Genomic DNA, 20,683 nt, shown 5'->3' with positions numbered 1-20,683 from the left:
CTTGAACTCAGAAATCCTCCTGCCTCTGCCTCCCAAGTGCTAGGATTAAAGGCGTGCGCCACCACTGCTCTGGCCTGGTTCCTTCTTTTTAATAAAATAGGTACCTGTTTTTCTAGGAGCCAGCAAGTATGTTGAGGAACCTAATGGGGCAGGGAGGTGTTTATTCTTCTATAACATGGTCCATTTTCCATACACATTGACAGATTTATTGATTTGATACAATCAGAAAGCCAAAAATAAGGGCTTAGTATATGATAGGGTATGTTTATTTTTTGTTTTTTGGTCTTGTTTTAAAGTTTGCTTTTTAAAAATACTGTTTAGTTATGCTTGCTAAAGGAAAGAAATAGCTATGAAGTATACTAGTGGCCTTTCCAGAGTCTGTCTCACTAAAGTGAGTTGTGTCTCCGTATGTGTACCAATATGATGACATAACCTCTTTCATGTATAGGTTATTAAGTTTTGAAAACAGAAAGGTACACAGTTTGTGGTGATTGGTGAGCTGGTGTTTCTTTAAGACACTTAATGCAAAAAATAAATGAATAAGTAAGTAAATGAACAAGTAAATAAGTAGAGTCACACATCCTCTCCAGTTTAAATGTAAATATCTTCAAAGTGAATAATTAAACAGATTATAGAGGTTTTAGAATATTTATTGTTTTGTGATAAATCATTGATTTGTATCTTTGAATTTGAATTATAAAGTAACATTGCTTTAAGTGTGCCCTGCTTTGAGATGGCAAGATGGCTCAAGGTATAAAGGTACTTGCAACTAAGCCTGATAATTCATACCAAGTTCCCATGTGGTAGAAAAAGAAAGCCAACCTCCGTAAGTTATCCTTTGACTTTGCAGATATATACACACAGAATAAAACGTAAAAAATAAGCCCCCAACTGGGTGGTGGTGGTGGCACAAGCTTTTAATCCAGCACTCAAAAGGCAAAGGATCTCTGTGAGTTCAAGACCAGCTGGTCTACAGAGCAAGTTCCAGGATGGCCAGGACTACACAGAGAAATCCTGTCTTGAAAAACAAACATACGAACAAGTGAAAATAAGCCGGGATCTTCTCCTTTCCTATAAGGAGATGGAAAAGAGGCCGCCTGGTCCTTAGTGTCTGCGTCAGAGTGTTGTGTGTGCCTGAGCAGGAGTGAGCTGTGGCCGTAGAACAATTCATTGAAATGCCTTGATACCAACTCAGTCACTACCCTGGTGTGGTTTGAGGTCGGGTATTACCAGACACCTACCTGGTTAGAACATTTTTTTTTCTCTCATGTATTAGGCAAGACAATGCTAAGAAACCACTTATTTTGACTGGAACACAGATAATTAATAGAGAGCTCTGGCCACTATCAATCCTGAATGAGATTGAAAGTAAACAAAGTAAGCCCGAGTAATTGAGGTAAAGAGGAAAAATAAAAGAAAACAGAAAAGGTGGCAGTAGCAAGCTCTTAAAGGGCTGCTGTTCATTGCTTCATGTGCCATTGTAGGCCAGAGTTGTAAGCTCTTTATGCCTTTTTGTTTGTTTGTTTGTTTTGGGTTTTTTGGTTTTTTTGTTTTGGTTTGGTTTTTTTCAAGACAGGGTTTCTCTGTATAGCTCTGACTGTCCTGGAACTTACTCTGTAGACCAGGCTGTCCTCAAACTCAGAAATCTGCCTGCCTCTGCCTCCCAAGTGCTGGGTTTAAAGGCGTGCACCATCACGCCTTTAAAAGGCCTCCTTATGCCTTTTATATATTCATTTTCTTAGTTTAATGGACTAGATGCATGGCTGTCTACAGTTAGCATGTAATTTGTTGTGATTAAGATGAACATTCCTGTTGTCTTTGGTAATGTGTTGCTCCATGCTAAACTCTTACTTAGGAGGAGAGTACTTGTATGCTGTGTACATATTGATACATCTCATTTAATGGATTACCTCTAAAGACCGTCCCCAAGAGGATCTACAAGCAAGGTGTTTCGTTAATAGTTGACTATTTTTCTCAAATGGAGTTCTTACACATTAGACCATCTGCTCAGGAAGCATCTCTCGTCAGAATGGCCCAGTGTGCTCATATGTATTCATTAGATTGCAGTGTGTCTCATCGCCTTCTATCTTCTCCAGTACTGTTGGGCTTAAAAATTATTGACAATAGGAATAGTTTGACTTGCTCTTGGTGAGTGCTTGGTGTGCCAGGTTGATTTAAGTAGATTTTGATGCTCTCTTACAGACATCAACTAGTCAGGCCATCTTCCGTCTCCAGTCTGGCATCTGCCATCTCTTCCGAGAAACTTTAATTAACAAAGGTTTTGTTGAAATCCAAACTCCTAAAATTATTTCAGGTATGCTTTATAATGTTTCCTATAATTAAAAAAAAAATGTAATCCCTAGGTATTGTTCTTCCTAGGTGTTGTTCTTCCTAGGTGTTGCTTATGTTAATTTTTAACTGAATAATCCCAAGAGTCCCTTAAGGTTTATTTACATTTCCAGGTCAGTAATGCCACGGCCTACAGTGTTCCATATTCTTCCTTCAAGAGTCATTTTGTAGTAATTACGAGGAAATAATGCAGTAGCCAACAGCACAATTCCTACTATACTACTAGATATTTTTATTAAATAAATTCCCTTCACTACAAAATTGGTACTGCAATTTGGTTTTTATATAAAATGCATTGTAAAAATCACTAAATACCTGTTAGTGTCATTCTTGCATGAGAATCTTGTTGTGATCATTTACCCTTTTAGAAGTGTTGATGTACAGCCAGGCGGTGGTGGCGCACGCCTTTAATCCCAGCACTTGGGAGGCAGAGGCAGGTGGATTTCTGAGTTTCTGAGGCCAGCCTGGTCTACAGAGTGAGTTCCAGGACAGCCAGGGCTACACAGAGAATCCCTGCCTCAAAAAACCAAAAAGAAAAAAAAAGAGAAAAACAAACAAACAAAAAATTGTATTACAAATAGCATTCTAGGTGTTCTGGTGGCAAAACACCTTTCATCCCAACATTCTGGAGCCAGAGGCAGGTAGATCTTTGTGAGTTCCAGGTTAGCCAGAGCTACATAATGAGAGCTTTTCTCCAAAGGGGGAAAAATCATTTCACGGCCAGTATGTGATGGTTCAACGAGTACAGAGGCTTGCCACTGCCACCAAGCCTAACATTATGGGTTCAATCCCCAGGACACATAGTGCAAGGAGAGGAGGAAAGAACCAACTTTCATAAGCTGTCCTCTGGCCTTCAGATGTATTCCCACAGGTGAGCATATGCACTAAGTCAATAGATATTTTTAAAGACTATCATTCATGGGGCTGGAGAGATGGTTCCGTGATTAAGAACACTTGTTGCTCTTCGGAGGACCCAGAGTCAGTTCCCAGCACAGACACGATAGCTCGGAACCATCTGTATGTAACTCCAGTTTCAGGAAATCCAATGCCTTCTTCTGACCTTCTCTGCTACAAGGTATGCATATGATAGACATATATTACATAAAAGCAAAAAGCAAGAATAGCAGTTAATTGTAGATTTAAAAAATTAAACATTGTATTTTGTTACAGTTAGAAAAATAATTAAAATGCCAGACAGATGTGATGACACACACCTTTAATCCCCTGACTCGGGAGGCAGAAGCAGGTGTACCTCTGAGTTCGAGGCCGGCCTGATCTACAGAGTGAGTTCCAGGACAGCCAGGGAAATGCAGAGAGTCCCTTTCTCAAAAAAGAAATTGTTTAGTAGCTGTAAGAAAAATAATGGGGCTGGAGAGGTCGTTAGTTCAAATCCCAGCAACCACATGGTAGCTCCCAACCATATGTAATGAGATCTGATGCCCTCTTTTGGAGTGTCTGAAGACAACTACAGTGTACTCACATAAAATAAATAAATCTTTAAAAAAAGAAAAAAAAAATTAAGACAGTAGCCTTACTTGATGAGGTCCTGTCTCAGAAAAAAGAGAATAAGATTATCTTTTTTCCTTCTATTTATTCATTTAGGTTTTTATAGCTTTAAAGTAATAGATATAAAATCAATTCAGAAAAGGGAACATTTACCTGCAGTTCTCCATTCTCTAGGTTTTCTTTTTTTTCTCTAAATAAACTACTTTTTTTTTTCTTTTGGTTTTTTGAGACAGGGTTTCTCTGTGTAGCCCTGGCTGTCCTGGAACTCACTCTGTAGACCAGGCTGGCCTCGAACTCAGAAATCCGCCTGCCTCTGCCTCCCAAGTGCTGGGATTAAAGGCGTGCACCACCACTGCCCAGCTTTACTTTTTCTTTCAATTAAGAATTTACAAGACTTAACATATAATTGATTATGATAATGTAAATATTTGTATTTCAGCTGCCAGTGAAGGGGGAGCCAATGTTTTTACTGTGTCCTATTTTAAAAATAATGCCTACCTTGCTCAGTCTCCACAACTGTATAAGCAGATGTGCATTTGTGCTGATTTTGAGAAGGTTTTCTGCATTGGACCGGGTAAGATATTATCATTTATATGTTAACTATATGATTATGTTGTTAAACAGCTGTCCATTAATTTTAGGGTAGTTATGAGTTTAGATACTTTGAAAGCTTAAATCTTTTTATATACTTACTATACAACCACTAGAATTTAAGAGCAGGAGATATGGCTGGCTCAGTGGTAGAACATTTGTTAGTATGCATAGGGCTGTCCATTCAGTTCCACAAAAAACAAAAGGAAAAAAATTATTGAACTGAACTTCAAGATAGAAATGAAAACATGTGTGTGTGTGTGTGTGTGTCAATGATAATACCTCATCTTAAAAGTTCATGCTTTGAGGACCAGCCATGCATGCTTGGAGACATATATTTTTAATTCTAGGACTCAGAGGCAGAGGAATCTCAGTGAGTTCTTGTGCAAGTGCTGGGAATAAACCTGGGTCCACAGGAAGAGAAGCCAACCAACTAGGCTTCCAGCTACAGGGAATTTGATGCCTGCTTCTAACCTTTGTGGGCACTGCACAAGCATAATGTACAGCCATACAATATAAGGTTTTTCATAGTTGAACAAAGCTTAAGTTTTTGCTAATAGAGAAATTGGGGCAAAAATTAAATGTTTAATTTTCTGAAATTATTAAACAGTTATTTGCCAGACATGTATTGCATATATATTCTTAAGCTGGGTGCCATGATCGTAAAAGAATCAACAGCACTTGTGAAATGGTGATGGGGATCTTGGCAAAATGCAGGTTCTGATGCATCCTCCAGTAAAACCTGAGACTGAGCTCTGACAAACACTCAGGTAACTGCTGCTCCTCCTAGTTTACAGACCATGGCTTGAGTGAAAAGGTAACATGTTATCGCCACTTCTGGTACTGAGTATGCCGTGCATGCATAGATAAGTCACAGGGAATAAGCAAATGAATTGCAAGATAATCCCATGATTATATATCCAGATGACATCACCTTTAAGTCTGTTTAAGTCATGTGGCAGTTATGCCTGTAACCCAGCACTCAGGAGGCTGAGGCAGGAGGATCATTGTGAGTTCCAGAAAACTAGAGTTTCTGAGTGAGACCCTGTTTCAAAAGAAAAAGAAGAATCAGAATGTGCTATAAGATTAGCAGTGAGTGTAGAAATACTGTCTGCTGGAGTCTCCATGAAAGAAAATTCAAACTACAGTGGGCTTTAAGGGTGTCATAGGATATATAAAAACTGAGATGATCTTCTAGTCAGAAGGACCAGGGTGGATAAAAAGTACAGAGTACCAGAGAAAACAGAAATAAGAGTGGTTAGAAAGTAGAAGGATAGGCTAAGATTAAGTTGCAGAGTATAAAGTTTTCAGACTTTTGTCATTTTATGTCTTGTTACAGTAATCTTTTGGTAATCCTTGTGAATGTCCAAGCAGGGCTGTGTTACAGGAATCTTAATGTGGCATTAGAGTGAAAGATGAGCCAAGCTGCTCAGGACTGCAGGGAGATGCAGAGAGCATAGGAGCTGGACTGGGAGTTGCTGGAAAGTGGATAATCTTACTTCATTTATGCAGGTTCATTTTGCTTGAGCCATATCTTAATAAAATGGAGACAAAGTCACTATATTGGTCATAATTAAGTCTGGTTTTAATTATTGACGTGGTGCCTCAGGATCTTGCATTCCCTGGGGGATCTCAAGAGCTTCTTATTTATTTGCATTTGGTTCTGCTTTTCTCTAGGACGTAGGAGTTTGTAATGAACTTGCTGTCTAGGAGAATGCTGAAACAGATGGCTTATCAGTGCCATCTCACTCTGTAGGGTGGAAAAACAGTATCACTTGGCACTATCAAGTAGAAATCTGCATTTAAGTCCTCACTTACCCAAGACTTAAAATATTGTGCTTTTTTTCTTTGGTTAACTTAACAGTTTTCAGAGCCGAAGACTCCAATACCCATAGACATCTGACTGAATTTGTTGGTTTGGATATTGAAATGGCCTTTAATTATCATTACCATGAAGTTGTAGAAGAGATTGCTGATACTTTGGTACAAATATTCAAAGGACTTCAAGAAAGGTTACAATTATTTAATATCCTGAAATGGCCTTAATTTAAAAACAATTGCAGGTTTTCTTTTTGTTGTTGTTGGATTTTGCTTGTTTGTTTGTTTAGGGAGGGGTGATGGGGCAACAGTTTGACAAACAGCCTTCTATTATAGCTTATAGCTCATTTAGAAGCCGTTTGTTATTCTGTCCCTTGTAATTTGGACTGTCAGGCTTGTGCTGTACCCCACTCATGTTTACGGTGCAGGACATATGAAGATGGAACCTGTCATCTGTTGGGTAGGCCAGCAGTCTCAGAATAGAAGCAAACTGTCAATGAAGCATTCATTTCCAAATCAGGACTGCCTGGTGTGACACACACCTATAATCCCATATGGGAGTAAAGACTAGTTTTGTTTTTTATTATGCATATGTGGGAGTGGTATGTGTATATGTTGTGAGTACCAGTGTCCTCAGAGTCTAGAACGTGTCAATCTCTCTGACACTCCAGTTACAAGTGGCTACAAGCCACCTGATGTGGGTACTAGGAACTGCACTTGGATCCTCTTCAAGAGAAGAATGCTTTTAACTCTGAGGCATCTCTCCAGCCCTTACTTTAAAACATGTTTAAATTAGGGACAGTAAGCCTTGTAAATCCCATGTATTTAGTATTGCCAGTCTACAACTAATTCTTGTTATGCCCATTTCCTTCCCTGTTTGAAGCAAATTTCCTAAAATTCCATCCATATTTTAGCGGAAAAAAAATGCTTTTCTAAATCTTATTAAAATATCTCTGAGCCAGGTATGGTGGCTTACATCTTTAAATCAGAGCATTTTAAGCAGTGACATAGCGGATCACAAGCGTAGGCTACTCGGGGTCTCAGAGAAAAGAAAGCACCCTTCACAATAGAAGTTCAGGTCTCTGCAATTACCATTTTTTTCTTGTCCTACTATGTGCAGGGTAGGCATTGGACCTTAGGGATATCACAATAGGAAAGAAGTGTCTTGAAATAATTTAGAAAGCGTGGTGGGAGTGTCCTCGTGTATAAGACGTATTAAGGATTAAAAAGTCGGGTTTTTTTTTAATGCTTCACAAAATGGGTATTTTGTGTTTCCAACAGTGTTAGCTCATAGTTATTGCACATAAAAATTTTAAGCCTTTAATGCTGCTGTAACTTTTTTTAAAGCATGAAACTGAAATGTTTTAAGTATGCTTATTCTAAACAATTTGATAATGCTTTTCTTGGTTCAGTCACTGGTTCTAAGACTTGATATTATATATTGCTTATAGTGACCTCTTGTGGAAGAAACATTTAACTAATATTTTATTAACAGGTTTCAGACCGAAATTCAGACTGTGAATAAGCAGTTCCCATGTGAGCCGTTCAAATTTTTGGAGCCAACTTTAAGACTGGAGTATTGTGAGGCTTTGGCTATGCTTAGAGAAGCAGGAGTTGAAATGGACGATGAGGAAGATCTAAGGTTGGTCTCTGATATTTTCTCTTTTAACTTTAAAGCTTAGGGTTAATGTATTTTACCTAGCTGATAACTCTTAGTAACATTGGCATTTTGCATAATATTTTACATTATAATAATTAAAATGTTACATTTGAATACTGCCTATGCTTTAATAATTTTGTCTATAACTTTTCAGTTTTTTTCCCTATTTATAACCCTTTGACAAATGTAGGAAGACAAACTTGGTGGCACAGGCCAGTAATCCCATGTACTCAGGAGGCAAGAGGTTGACTAATTCAACGTTTCCCCAGGCTATAGAATAAGATCTGGGCCAGCCTGAACAGCTTAGATCTTGTCTCAAAATGAGTGAAAAGGAGATCTGGAAAGATGGCTCAGTGGCTAAGAATGCTTACCGTTCTTGCAGAGGACATGTAGGCAAACAGTCACATATAACAAATAAATATATTAGAGAGAAAGAGATAGGTAGATAATGTATATAACATATAAACTATATAATACATACATGGGGGAGGACTAGCGCTCAGCAGTTAAGAGCTCTTGCTGTTCTCTTAAAGGATCCAGGTTTGGTTTCCAGTACAGGTGGCTTACAGTTCTCTGTAGTTTCTCTTTTAGGGGATCCATGGCCTTGCAGGACACTGGTATTCATGTAGTACACGTATGTACATACAGGCAAAACAGTCATAAGTATAAAATAAAAGTAAATGAATCTTTAAAAAATATTTTATGGCTAGGCAGGGTGGTGCACACCTTTAATCCCAGCACTCAGGAGCCAGGGGACTGGTCTATATAATGAAATCGAGAACAGCCAAGGTTATAAAAAGAGACCCTGTCTCAAAAACACAAAAACAAATAAACAAAATGTGTGTGTGTGTGTGTGTGTGTGTGTGTGTGTGTGTGTGTGTGTATGTGTATACAGTGTGGGTGTGTGTGTATATGTGTGTATGTAAAAAGGGTCATAGAGGGCATAGAGCTGAATTGATCTTGTGAAAGACTCTAGTAATACAGAACAAGAAAGAGGATGTGGAGAGTTTTCCATGGTTTTGTTTGTTTGTTGGTTTGGTTTGGTTTGGTTTTTATTTTCAAGGTAGGGTCTCTACCCTGCCTGTCCTAGAATTCACTATCAGACTAAACTGGCCTTGAACTCAGAAATCCAGTTGCCTCTGCCTCCCAAGTGCTGGGATTAAAGGTGTGTGTCATCACTGCCCAGCTTTGCCTGTGATTTTTATTTATGATGTTACTTCACTTTAAAAATCACCATGATAACAAGGGTAAAGAACATTCTAAATCACCCCATACAGGACTGGGCATAACACACTAATGTCTGTATGTTATCAATATTTCATATTTTATTAGTCCTTATTATTTAGGAATAAATTTCATAGTAAAAAATGGAAATTGCTGTCAATATACATTTTATCCAGAGGTTTCATGACACTGCATAGGAGATATGTACAAGGTGGTTGCTTTCTTTTTTTTTTTTTTTTTTTTTTTTTTTTTTTTTTTTTTACAAAAAAATACATTTGACTCTAAGCCCATTATTTATTTGTTTATTTTAAAGACTTGGGTATACTGATTGTCTTACTACCAATTTTTGTGGAGTAATAGGAAAGGAGACTATTTAATGGCAAGACTTTCTACTGTTAACCCACTAGATCTTAGCTTACATAGTTAGTAAAGTGTTTGCCTCCTGTTTCTGGATCATCAGAATCCTAAACTCTGCCTGGTTTTAAGTGTTTGGAGCCGTGTGCATGTCTGTGCACCAAGTAACTGGGGGAGGTGCACTTGTAGGTGGCTTCCTGAAATGCTTGTCTTAAGAAAGAAGCAGGGTGCACAGCTGACAGTGTGTTCATTATCCTTTGAGAGCCTCAAATAGAAAGGTGCCTTTCTAATTTAAAAAATATTTTAAGTTGTGACTTGGTGGGGACTGCAGAACTGCCCATCCAGAAATGGTGAGTTTAGTTCTCTGCACTCACATCAGACTGCTTCACAATTGCCTGTGTAACTCAGCTCTAAGGGATCCAACACACTTAGACAAATTTTAAAGTTAAGAGAGTTTCCGTTTCACCCTCAAATATTACTTTCATGTTTCTTTTTCAGTACACCAAATGAAAAACTGTTGGGTCGTTTGGTGAAGGAAAAGGTAGGATTCATACATGTGTTGGGTTTTATTATTTTTTTTTAAATCTGAAATGTTCCTTAGGAAAAGGAATGTGTTTTACCATCTCCCTACAGTGGTATGTCTCTAGAGTTAGTAAAGAGAACTATACTTTTGTTTTTAGAAAAAAGAAAAAAAAATGTTTAGGCAGATTCTGACTAACCATTTGAATTCACTGTGTGACATTTGTACAGCCACACTGAAGTGTCTCTAAAGGACACCAGATTATCAGATTAGTGGCTAAGGGTCTCTGAGCTATAAAGGTCCAACCTGTGTGCTCTTGCTCTTATTTTCTAAATCTAAAACCAAAGGAGAGAAAGGCTTATCTGCATTGTGGCTTTTTTTTTTTTTTCCCTCCAGGACAGTAATTTAATGAAGTGTAGAAAGTCCTTGAGCTCCTCCTGCTGGTTGCACTTGAAATAGTTAAGCTTACTGGAAATGGGCTTTCTGTGGTGTTAGGACAGGGCCTGAGCATGCTGTCTCAGCACTCTTTCTCATTCTCTCCCACCTACAGCTTTAACAAAAAGGTATGGCGGGCGGCAAAGAGCTGAGATGCAATTGCTTTTTAACTAAGCCTATGAGGTAGTAAAAAATGTCAAACACTTTAACAGCACTTTAATTGTTTCCATTTGAAGAACATTAGCCAATTTTCTTTACATATCTAAACAGAAAGCTAAATTATTAGGAAAATAATTTAGGGGTTTTATGTTAATATAATGATTAATATTAGAAAATTTCTACAAAATATTGAATAGATCTAACACAGTTTCTTTCTTTTTATAGTATGATACAGACTTTTATGTTCTTGATAAATATCCATTGGCTGTAAGACCTTTCTATACCATGCCTGACCCAAGAAATCCTGTAAGTAACTTGATCTTAAATCATCTATTTGTGGGGAAGAGAACTCTCTTATAACCAAATTTGAATGTTGTAACAAATTAGTTGTGATAGCCTAAGTTACTAGCCTGGGTCATTTTTTTTCTAAGGATTTATTGGGATGGGGCCTATATATGCTAAATAGTACTAGATACTCAGAGTTCAGTGAGAGTCTAAATAGTCCTAGATACTCAGAGTTCAGTGAGAGTCTCATTCTTTACTTTGAACTGGGAATTCACTTCTCTACATTTAACACTAAGGTGGTACATTGTGGGGTTTTTTTAATTTATTAAAATTTATATGCATTTGTGTGAGGGAGTCAGATCTCCTTGCAGACAGTTGTGAGCTGCCATGTGGATGCTGGGAATAGAACCCAGGTCCTCTGGAAGAAGAGCAAGTGCTCTAACTGTTGAGCCATTTCTCCAGACTATAAATTGTTTCATTTGATAGAGTTGAAGAAAATCAAAGCTTACATTATATTTAGGAGTTAATACTCTAGATGTTTTAGAGCTCTTTACTGTACAGTGGTTCCCAGCCCTTAGTATTCATGAACCATTTGCCGGGCTTGGGGTTTGCTTTTGTCTTATTCTTTCACTTTTTTTTTTTTTTAATACAGGGTCTTACGTTACCATCTATCACTAATTGTTCTGGAACTTGCTATATATAGACTAGGCTAGCCTGGAACTCAGAGATCTGATGGCCTCTGCCTCTCACTTGTACACCACCAGCACCAGATTGAAAGGCTTTTCGAAATGCAGATTGCTGAGTACCTTAGCATTTCTAATCATTGGTCTGGGGCAGCGATTAGGGGTTAGCATTTATAACAAGTTCCAGGTAATACTGAGGTGATCTGGGAATCAGAGTCATTGTTTATTAGAAAGTTAAAACTGATAGTAGCAGCCCGGTGGTGGTGGTGCACGCCTTTAATCCCAGCACTTGGGAGGCAGAGGCAGGCGGATTTCTGAGTTCGAGGCCAGCCTGGTCTACAGAGTTCCAGGACAGCCAAGGCTACACAGAGAAACCCTGTCTCAAAAAAAAAAAAAAGAAAGAAAGAAAGAAAACGAATAGTAGCAAATGCCTCATAGGTAACAAGTGAGGCATAGGTTAATTCAGTTTCAATTTAAATAGAATAAATATCTGCTGGTAACTTGCAGTCAAAACAGACCAAAATTCTTTTTAAAACAATTTTTTCAGACAATAAAGTAAAATAAAACCACGCCCATTACTTTAGATGAGGTGTTCTGATTATTGAGACATAAGGTAAAGAGAATAGAAATCTGAACAGAGAAAACAAAATCTATTCTGCCCTTAGCAGTTCTGCCATCAAGAGGAAATTATGTAGAAGGGTCATCATTAACTCAGTCATCCGTTCTCTCCCACATTTATCCTGGGAGACGTGTGGTGACACAATGGAATGGCAGGGCTCATTCATCTCTCTTCTGCAGAGACAGTCCAACTCTTACGATATGTTCATGAGAGGGGAAGAAATACTGTCTGGAGCACAAAGAATACATGATCCTCAGTTGCTTACAGAGAGAGCTTTACACCATGGAATTGGTAAGTAATTTAAAATATTTAAACAGTATATTATTATAAAAATAACACACTGTGAACATTTTAAAGATGTCTCATAAGTCTCCCCCATCTTCATTTTAGTAATAGCTTTTTTTTTATTCTAAGATGATATGATAAGTTAAATGTTTTCTTTTCTAGATTTGGAGAAGATCAAAGCTTACATTGACTCCTTCCGCTTTGGAGCTCCCCCTCATGCTGGCGGTGGCATTGGTAATGCTGCTATTGCTTATAAATAATTACGTAAACTCAAGTGAAAAACAAATTTAAAGACTATAAAAGGAACATGGAAAGATGGCTCAGTGATTAAGAGCACTGGCTGCTCTTGCAGAGGACCTGGGTTCAGTTTTCAACACCCACATAACAATACAACCATTTATAATTCCAGTTTTAGGGGACCAAATGCCTTCGTCTGGCCTCAGCAGGCTTTTTACATATGTAACAAAGCACATAAACTCACATGTATTCACACATATATGTAAATTAAATGTAAATAATTTTTAAAGGTCATAGGACAATGGTTTTTTTCCCAGTGATTAGAACAGAATTGATATTTACATGTTAAAGAAGAAAGTTAAATCCTTACCTTACCCCATGTAAAAATAATACCCCAAGTGGATCCAAGACCTAAATGAGAACCTAACACTATAACTCTTAGAAGGAAACAGCAAAAGAACCTTGGATTTGGCCATGGTTTCTTAGATACAGTACCCGTGGCACATACAGCAAGTAATTAGTAGCCAGACTGAACCTGGGGAGAATTTTTAACTTTATGTATCAAAAAATAATTACCCGCCTAACATGTACAAAGCTAAGTTTGACTCCCCGTACTTGAAATGGGGGAAAGGCAATTAGAGTATATAGCTTGTATGTGTAGTCCCTAGATTTGATTCTCACACCAATTTTGAGGGCAGGGGGCAAGCAGGGAAAGAAAGTAAAGGGGGCTTGAGAGATGGCTGAGGTTAACAGTATTGGTGCTCTTACAGACAGCTGGAGCTGAGGCCCTAGCACCCACATCACGGTGCCCACAATCACCTAAAGCCTCAGATCCAAGACATCTAATGCCTCCTGAACACACACAGACATGTAATTATATAGATAAATAATTTTCTCAAGTTAAAATACGAGTAAAAGACAGCTTGCATAATGGGAACAAATATTTATAGTTTGTATATTTGATAAGAGGTGTATATCCACAATAAATAAAAAGTTTAAAATGGGCAAAGGGCCTGAACAGAACGTTCTCTGAGAGGATGAGATGGCTGGTGAGTACAGGAGCAGATGCTCATTGGCACCAGTCCTCAGTGAGGTAGGTGCACCTGCACACGGCTAGGGTGGCTGCCAGCCTAAGCTGGAATAATAATCACCAGAAAAATGCCCAGTGCAGAAAACAGCTTTATAGTTCCTCAACAAGATATTCATTCACCATAGGATCCAACAGTCTGCCTCTATGTATATACCCTAAAGAAAGAACTGCCATATGACCTAGTAGTCTACATCTGTATGTGCCCAAAAGAATTAGAAATGGCACATCAAAGAAATACTTACATATACATCTTCATAGTGGTATTTTTGACAGTGGCTGACACATGGATACAGCCAAATATCCATCATAAGTAGATGGGCCAGCAGAATGTGGTAATGGTTAAGGATCCTCTGTCTGACATGTTCAGGAACAGAAGTATTTCAAATTTTGTATATTCTGGAAGTTTGGAATAAATTCATAGACTTTGCCATTGAGAATCCTTGAGTGTTGTATGATGCTCTCAAAATTCCAGATTTTAGAATATTTGGGGTTTCTGGATTACGATGTTTTATATATATATATATTATGGCCAATTATATAAAGAAGTTTTGATGTGTGCTTCAGCATAAATGAACTGTTCAGACAGTATATGAGTAAATAAGCCAGTTGCAAAGGGGCAAGTTCTGTCCTATTCCACTTTGCTGGTATTTTAGAGGTGTTAGGTTCATAACCAGAGAATAGATTGGTAAATGTCTATGTCTGGGAGAGGAGGGAAAAGAATGTTTAATAGGTATAGTTTCAGTTTTATAAAATAAACCAGTATGTTCCACCAAAAAGCTATTGGACTGGTAAGAGAGGTTTTCAAAGGGGATTAACTGCTATTTTCTTGTCCACAGGGTTGGAGAGGGTAACGATGCTGTTCTTAGGATTGCATAACGTCCGGCAGACCTCAATGTTCCCTCGTGATCCCAAACGACTCACGCCATAAAGCCACCCTTTCATTCTCTGCAGTAGCCTGCTGCTGATTAGGTTATACCTGAGATACTTGAGATATGCAGCAGAATTAATGTCTTACTCAAGTGCCACAGTTATTTTTTAAGTAGCTCAGTACAAATTAATTTAAGTAAAAACATTTTAGAACTTCAGATATGCTTAAATAGGAAATACTTGAACATTTTAATGGTAAATTTCTATGGCTGAAATTCATAGTCTATCTCTATAGGAAATGTTAAGGAAAATTTAAAAGGTTTAAGATTATGTAATTTTTTTTTCCTTTTCTATATTGTTGTGGCCACCATACTAGTATCCTAAATTTTCAATATTTGAGCTTTTAACTCTTAACATTGAAAAAAAAGAATTAGAGAAATTACCAAGATTTTAACATATATAGAATTGGTTTGTCTTAAAAGTTACTTTTAAAAATCATTGTGAAGCTTTTGGAAACACTGGCTAGCAACAGTAACACTGAAACATTGTCACCAATTCTGGGGCTTAAATTCAATAAAAACCTAAAGCTAATGATAGTTTTATGTGACTTTATAGAAATCTGAATTTATAACTGGTTTTATATATATATATATATATATATATATATATATATATATACACACACATTGAGAAAATAAAAGAAAACTGACCTTATATTAATAATAGATACGGAGCAGAAGGTGCATGACAGCATGTGCCTGTGACCCCAGCACTGGGTGTGAGCACAGGAGAGCTAACAGTTCAGGGCTTCTGCTGCATGAGATCCTATTTCAAGAGAAAAGTAAGCACATGGGACAGTCTGCACAGACGTGCACAGCGTGAATATCTTACTATACATTTGGTGCCATAGTGAGATCCCTCCAAAAGAACTACCACAAATTGGTTTTCATGGTCACTGCACACTGGGCACAGCTAACTCAGAATAGCTAGGTGCTGGGGTGGAGGCTCTGGTGCTATTCCGGGTGATGTGCTTCAATAGTACAGATTAAGGCAGGACGGCCAGTAGTGGAAGAGACCTCAGGCAGCTGTGAGTCTAAGAGAGCAGACTCATGGGAGATAGCTTCAGTGAGACAGGTTGTTTATTGGGTGTGTGTGTGTGTGTGTGTGTGTGTGTGTATGTGTGCACAGACAACAGCTACTTAAACTTTTGCAGGGTGGGTACAGGCTTTCTGGGTGATTGCGCATCATTGGTCAAAGCCAGGATGCTGGGGATGCCTCATTTATTTAAGGAATTCCAGGAGCTGCCAGAAAGTTTAACCTGGCTACTGGGCTACATGACCATCTGGAGTGGGGATGAAAGTGAAGGCACAGGGTTATGTGGGCAGGACATACAGACCTGGGGCAGATGGAAAGTGATCCTACTCCTGCCAATCTCAGGAAGATTTCCAGAGTTTGATGTGCTCCAGGGGAGCTTCCTAGTCCCACTCTGTGGGTCAATATGAGCTGCGCTCACCATATCTATGCTAGTTCTCTTAACTTCAGTGACTCGTCTGCCAGCAGCAGGAGTTGATAGCTGTGTTCTACTGTAGCACCATCCCTAGAGACACAACATGCATTTTGTAGAAGCCAAGCACTATTCACCAGGAGAGGAGTAGCAGTGACACAACACAATCAGTTACACTTTCCCTCCTGCCTGTAAAGCTTGTTCTGGGTACAGTATCCTACGGCTGATAAAACTTAATGTGTCAACATGGAGCCCTATGCTACAATTTAGGCTGGGTCCCACTTTACCACAAAGCAGAGACATAATACTTTGAGATGTAGGGCTCGGGAGCTAACTTAGCTAAACTCCTATATGTACTTTTTTTTTGTTGGTTTTGGTTTTGGTTTTGGGGGGTATATTTTTGGTTTTTGGATTTTTTTTTTTGTTTGGTTGGTTTTTTGAGACGATCTATATGTACTTTTTGAAGCTCAACCATAAGTGGAATCAAAGCTTTAGGCCCTCCTACCCAGCCATACTTTTCATTCCTTCATCTCCACCTCTTCAGGGACCTCTGCTGAAAGACCCTGTAGTGGGAGAAGAGGGAGTGTGTGTGTGTGTGTGTGTGTGTGTGTGTGTGTGTGTGTGTGTGTGTGCGCGCACACTCGCGCATGCACAGATGTGTATGCATATGTTCATTCATGGGGCTGCATAAGTGTATGTAGATGTGTATGCACATATACATGGTTCCTGGAGGCTAAAGACAACTTTGGGTGTTGCTTAATTTGAGACAGGGTCTGTCACTGAATTGGGAGCTTTCAAAAATGACTGATGACTGAGAACCAGCAATTTGCCTATTTTTGCTTCCCTGGTTCTGGGATTATAGCACACACCACCATATCCAGCTTTTTTTAAAAATGGGTTCTCAGGCTGGAGAGAACCTGCCTGAATTCAATTCCCAGCAACCACATAGTAGCTCACAACCATCTGTAATGGGATCCAATGCCCTCTTCTGGTATGTCTGAAGAAAGTAACAGTGTACTCATACATAAAAATAGAGTTTTAAAGAAACAAACAAAACAAAAAAAGGTGTCCTCAAGTTCAAAGTCTTTACACTTAACATAGCAAGCCAGACCAGCTGAGTCATGTATCCAGCTCAGAATAGAGATTCTTGAAGACACCTTGCCCAGTGTGACTCAGTACTCAGAGTTTCTCATCTTCTCTATATTTGGGGCCAAGAACCTACCAGAGCATTTTGCCCATGTCTGGTGGTCCGCCTCACTCCACAGCACTGTGCCATTTCTCTGGCTTTTTTTTTGGGGGGGGGGGATGACTTTTTGCTTTACCATTGCAATAATACAACTTTTGAAGGCTTGATCCACAATACCACCTTGAAGATAATTGTACATGGAGAAGGCACCAAACACCTTAGCAAGCAACTTAAAATAACCACCATTAAGTAGACTGCAGGGGTGCAGGATACAGAAGTAGAAGGAGTAGGTCTGCTTACCATCTCTTGCAGTGAGTGATGCAACTGAGAATTTTGTTCATCCTATTGCAAGATGTCTATATTCCCAAAGAGTCAACTCTTCAATTAGAACACAGAGGAAGAGCCCTCAGAAATGTGAAGGGACTGTTGTACTCTGCCATTTTAGGCCGCTCATGTAGAAACCAGCAGTTAGAAGTTGAGAGCCACAACACAGTTGGTAAGCATGCTCATGTGACAGCCTGGTTTTGATCTCCAGCGCTGTGTAAACCGTGTGTGTGTGTGTGTGTGTGTGTGTGTGTGTGTGTGTGTGTGTGTGTGTGTGTGTGTGTGTGTGTGTGTGTGTGTGTTATCCCATAACATTTGGGATAACAGCTGGAAGATCAGAAGTTGAAGACTGTCTTCAGCCACAAAGGGAGTTTCAGATCAGCCTGAAAGCTACAAGACTGTCGCATAGCCTTATTGTCTCATTAGTTATTAAAAAAAAATCTTTATTTTTCTTTTCTTCCTGAGACATGGTTTCTCTGTGTAGCCCTGGCTGCCCTGGAACTCACTCTGTAGACCATGCTAGCCTCGAACTCAGAAATCTGCCTGTCTCTGCCTCCCAAGTGCTGGGATTAAAGGTGTGCGCCACCACTGCTAGGCAAAAAAAAAAAAATCTTAATATTTAAATTAAACTTAAAAAATACACCACATGAATGGTGTATTTTACCTTTACAATAATGTAGCCATTTAAAATAATACAGAAAGGGGCTGGAAAGATGGCTCAGTGTTCAAGAGTCTGTACTACTCTTACACAGGACCAGAATTTGAATTACAGCACACACGTCTTGGGAGCTCAAAATGATCTGTAATTCCAGCTACAAGGCACCTGAGCTCCCTGGGCACCTGCATTCAAGTGCACATACCTGACATGGCCACACATACACACACGTAATTAAAACTAAGCCTTTTTTTAAACACAGGAGAGGGACTCCGTGAAAAGCCAGACACATAGTAGAGCTAGTGCCTATTTAGAGCCTTTCCCCCCACTGATTAACATCTCATGGTGCTGTAAGGTGCTCTGCTCACTACCAGAGGAGAAGGGCAACCACCAACCCAGGTACAAACCCTGTGATCTATAATGCCTACCTGCCTGCATCTCATGCCAATGAAGTGGGGGCACAAACATTCTGCGAATAACTGAACACTGCATTTAAGGCCCACTCCACAAGATGGAACTTAATGCCTGCTCAGGTAGCCTTTAGACTATAGGCTATGGGCCTAGAGGAACCAAATACTATTCTGTTAAAGGAACATAACAAATGACTCTTAAGGAGTAATTTGTCTATACCCATAGATCAGTGCCTTACTCAGCCAGCATCAGAGAAGCTTCCTCTTACAGTGGGTGGAAACTAACACAGACCCACAACTGGACAATGTGCAGAGAGGGAGATTTTGAAGCACTCAGTACTAAATGGGTTGTCTTCATCAAACCCTTCCCCTCAGGGTTCAGGAGGCGATGTGGAAGAAGAAGCCAAAGGACTGTAAGAGCCAGAGAGGATGGATGACACCAAGGAAACATGGTCTCTCAGATACAACAGGATTGGTGCACGTTAGGATGCAGAGGGTGACATAGGATGCATGCATAGGGCCTTCACAGGTTCAAGCCAAAAAGAGTCCCAGTGCTTGCAGGGGACATTGACACGAGCTCCCATCCCTAACCAGGAAGCTGTCTCCAATTGACATCCACTTGCAAAGAGAAACTAGATTTTTCACCTTTTGGATATTGTGAGAGTCCTCAGGGAAGAGACTTCCAGGTTAGTTTTACTTTGATTTCTCCAAGTTCTAGGTCCAAAGTGTGTCGTATCCACAGCAATAGGGTTTTAACCTTCAAGGTCTGGGAGGCAACCAAGGACAACTGTATTTGCGGGGGAGGAGTCTGTTGGCTTCCCAAGCCAACAACTTGAAGAGAAGGTTTTCGTGAGTTTGTATTAGTCTAGATCTCTTGAAGGGAGTGTTAGCGCTGCAGTTGGAATAACTTCATGAAGTGTATCTTCATATGCATGCATGTTGTAGTTTTTCAGTCACCCTTATGCGCTAGTCCCCCCCTCCTGCTTCCTCTGCCTTGCCTTCCTTCTCCCACAGCGAAAGCCCTGCACCACAGGGGCTGTCTCCAATTGTCTTCCCTTGCATAGCATCTGTGATCTGGTGTCCTTTCTAGAGCATGTTCAACAACCTCCATGGTTCTTCCTACTTCCCTGGTTTCTGCTGTTACTTCTAACTATATACACACATCTAGGACTCAGAACTAGTATCCACAAAGGACGCTTATTCAGTCTCTCTGGAGTTGGGTAATCTGACTCAGAAAACATTTTTTTTTCTTTCTTTTATTTTTTATTTATTTTTTTAGGCAGGGTCTCACTTTGTAGCACTAGCTAGACTAGAATTTTATCAAAAGGAAAAAAAAATATTCACAAAACACACAACACTCACACTCACACCGTGGTGGCTAATCTTGGTTGTCAACTTTACGTCAAGAATCCACTAGCCCTGAGCCTCAGGGCCCACTTGTGAAGGCTCTTCTCCACCGGATCCTGGGAAGTGAGAAGACTCCCCCTAAATCTGGATGTTTGTAATCAGAAGCCCTGAGCAATGGTGTACTCCTTGGATGCCAGCTCTTGGAAGGCAGGGGCAAGTGGATCTCTTGACTTCAAGGCCAGCCTGGTCTACAAATCAGGTTCCAGAAAGCCAGGGTTACTGCACATATAAACACTGTCTCGGACTGGTGAGATGGCTCAGCGAGTAAGAGCATTGACTGCTCTCCTGAAGGTGGTGAGTTCAAATCCCAGCAACCACAACATGGTGGCTCACCACCCTCCCCTCCCCCCCCCCAAAAAAACAGACAATCTGCTGGGCGGTGGTGCATGCCTTTAAGCCCAGCACTTGGGAGGTAGAGGCAGGCAGATTTCTGAGTTCGAGGCCAGCCTGGTCTAGAGAGTGAGTTCCATGACAGCCAGGGCTGTACAGAGAAACCCTGTCTTGGGGGGGGGGGG

General features: G+C 39.7%; 1 protein-coding gene across 1 annotated transcript in view; it reads left to right on the top strand.

The window, feature by feature from the left end:
- The window catches only part of Dars1 (aspartyl-tRNA synthetase 1), a 53,881-nt gene extending 38,608 nt beyond the window's left edge, over positions 1-15,273 (top strand). The window contains exons 8-16 of the mRNA XM_031381268.1: positions 2,203-2,314; positions 4,295-4,429; positions 6,311-6,458; positions 7,760-7,906; positions 10,001-10,043; positions 10,842-10,922; positions 12,383-12,494; positions 12,651-12,722; positions 14,652-15,273. Of these exons, the coding sequence (XP_031237128.1) occupies positions 2,203-2,314; positions 4,295-4,429; positions 6,311-6,458; positions 7,760-7,906; positions 10,001-10,043; positions 10,842-10,922; positions 12,383-12,494; positions 12,651-12,722; positions 14,652-14,743 (942 nt within the window). The 3' untranslated portion in view covers positions 14,744-15,273. The remainder of the gene's footprint in view (positions 1-2,202; positions 2,315-4,294; positions 4,430-6,310; positions 6,459-7,759; positions 7,907-10,000; positions 10,044-10,841; positions 10,923-12,382; positions 12,495-12,650; positions 12,723-14,651) is intronic.
- Positions 15,274-20,683: the final 5,410 nt, after the last annotated feature.

The sequence above is a fragment of the Mastomys coucha genome, unplaced genomic scaffold, assembly GCF_008632895.1.
Source record: "Mastomys coucha isolate ucsf_1 unplaced genomic scaffold, UCSF_Mcou_1 pScaffold1, whole genome shotgun sequence".
Taxonomy (NCBI): domain Eukaryota; kingdom Metazoa; phylum Chordata; class Mammalia; order Rodentia; family Muridae; genus Mastomys; species Mastomys coucha.
This window is presented reverse-complemented; position numbering and strand designations above follow the sequence as displayed.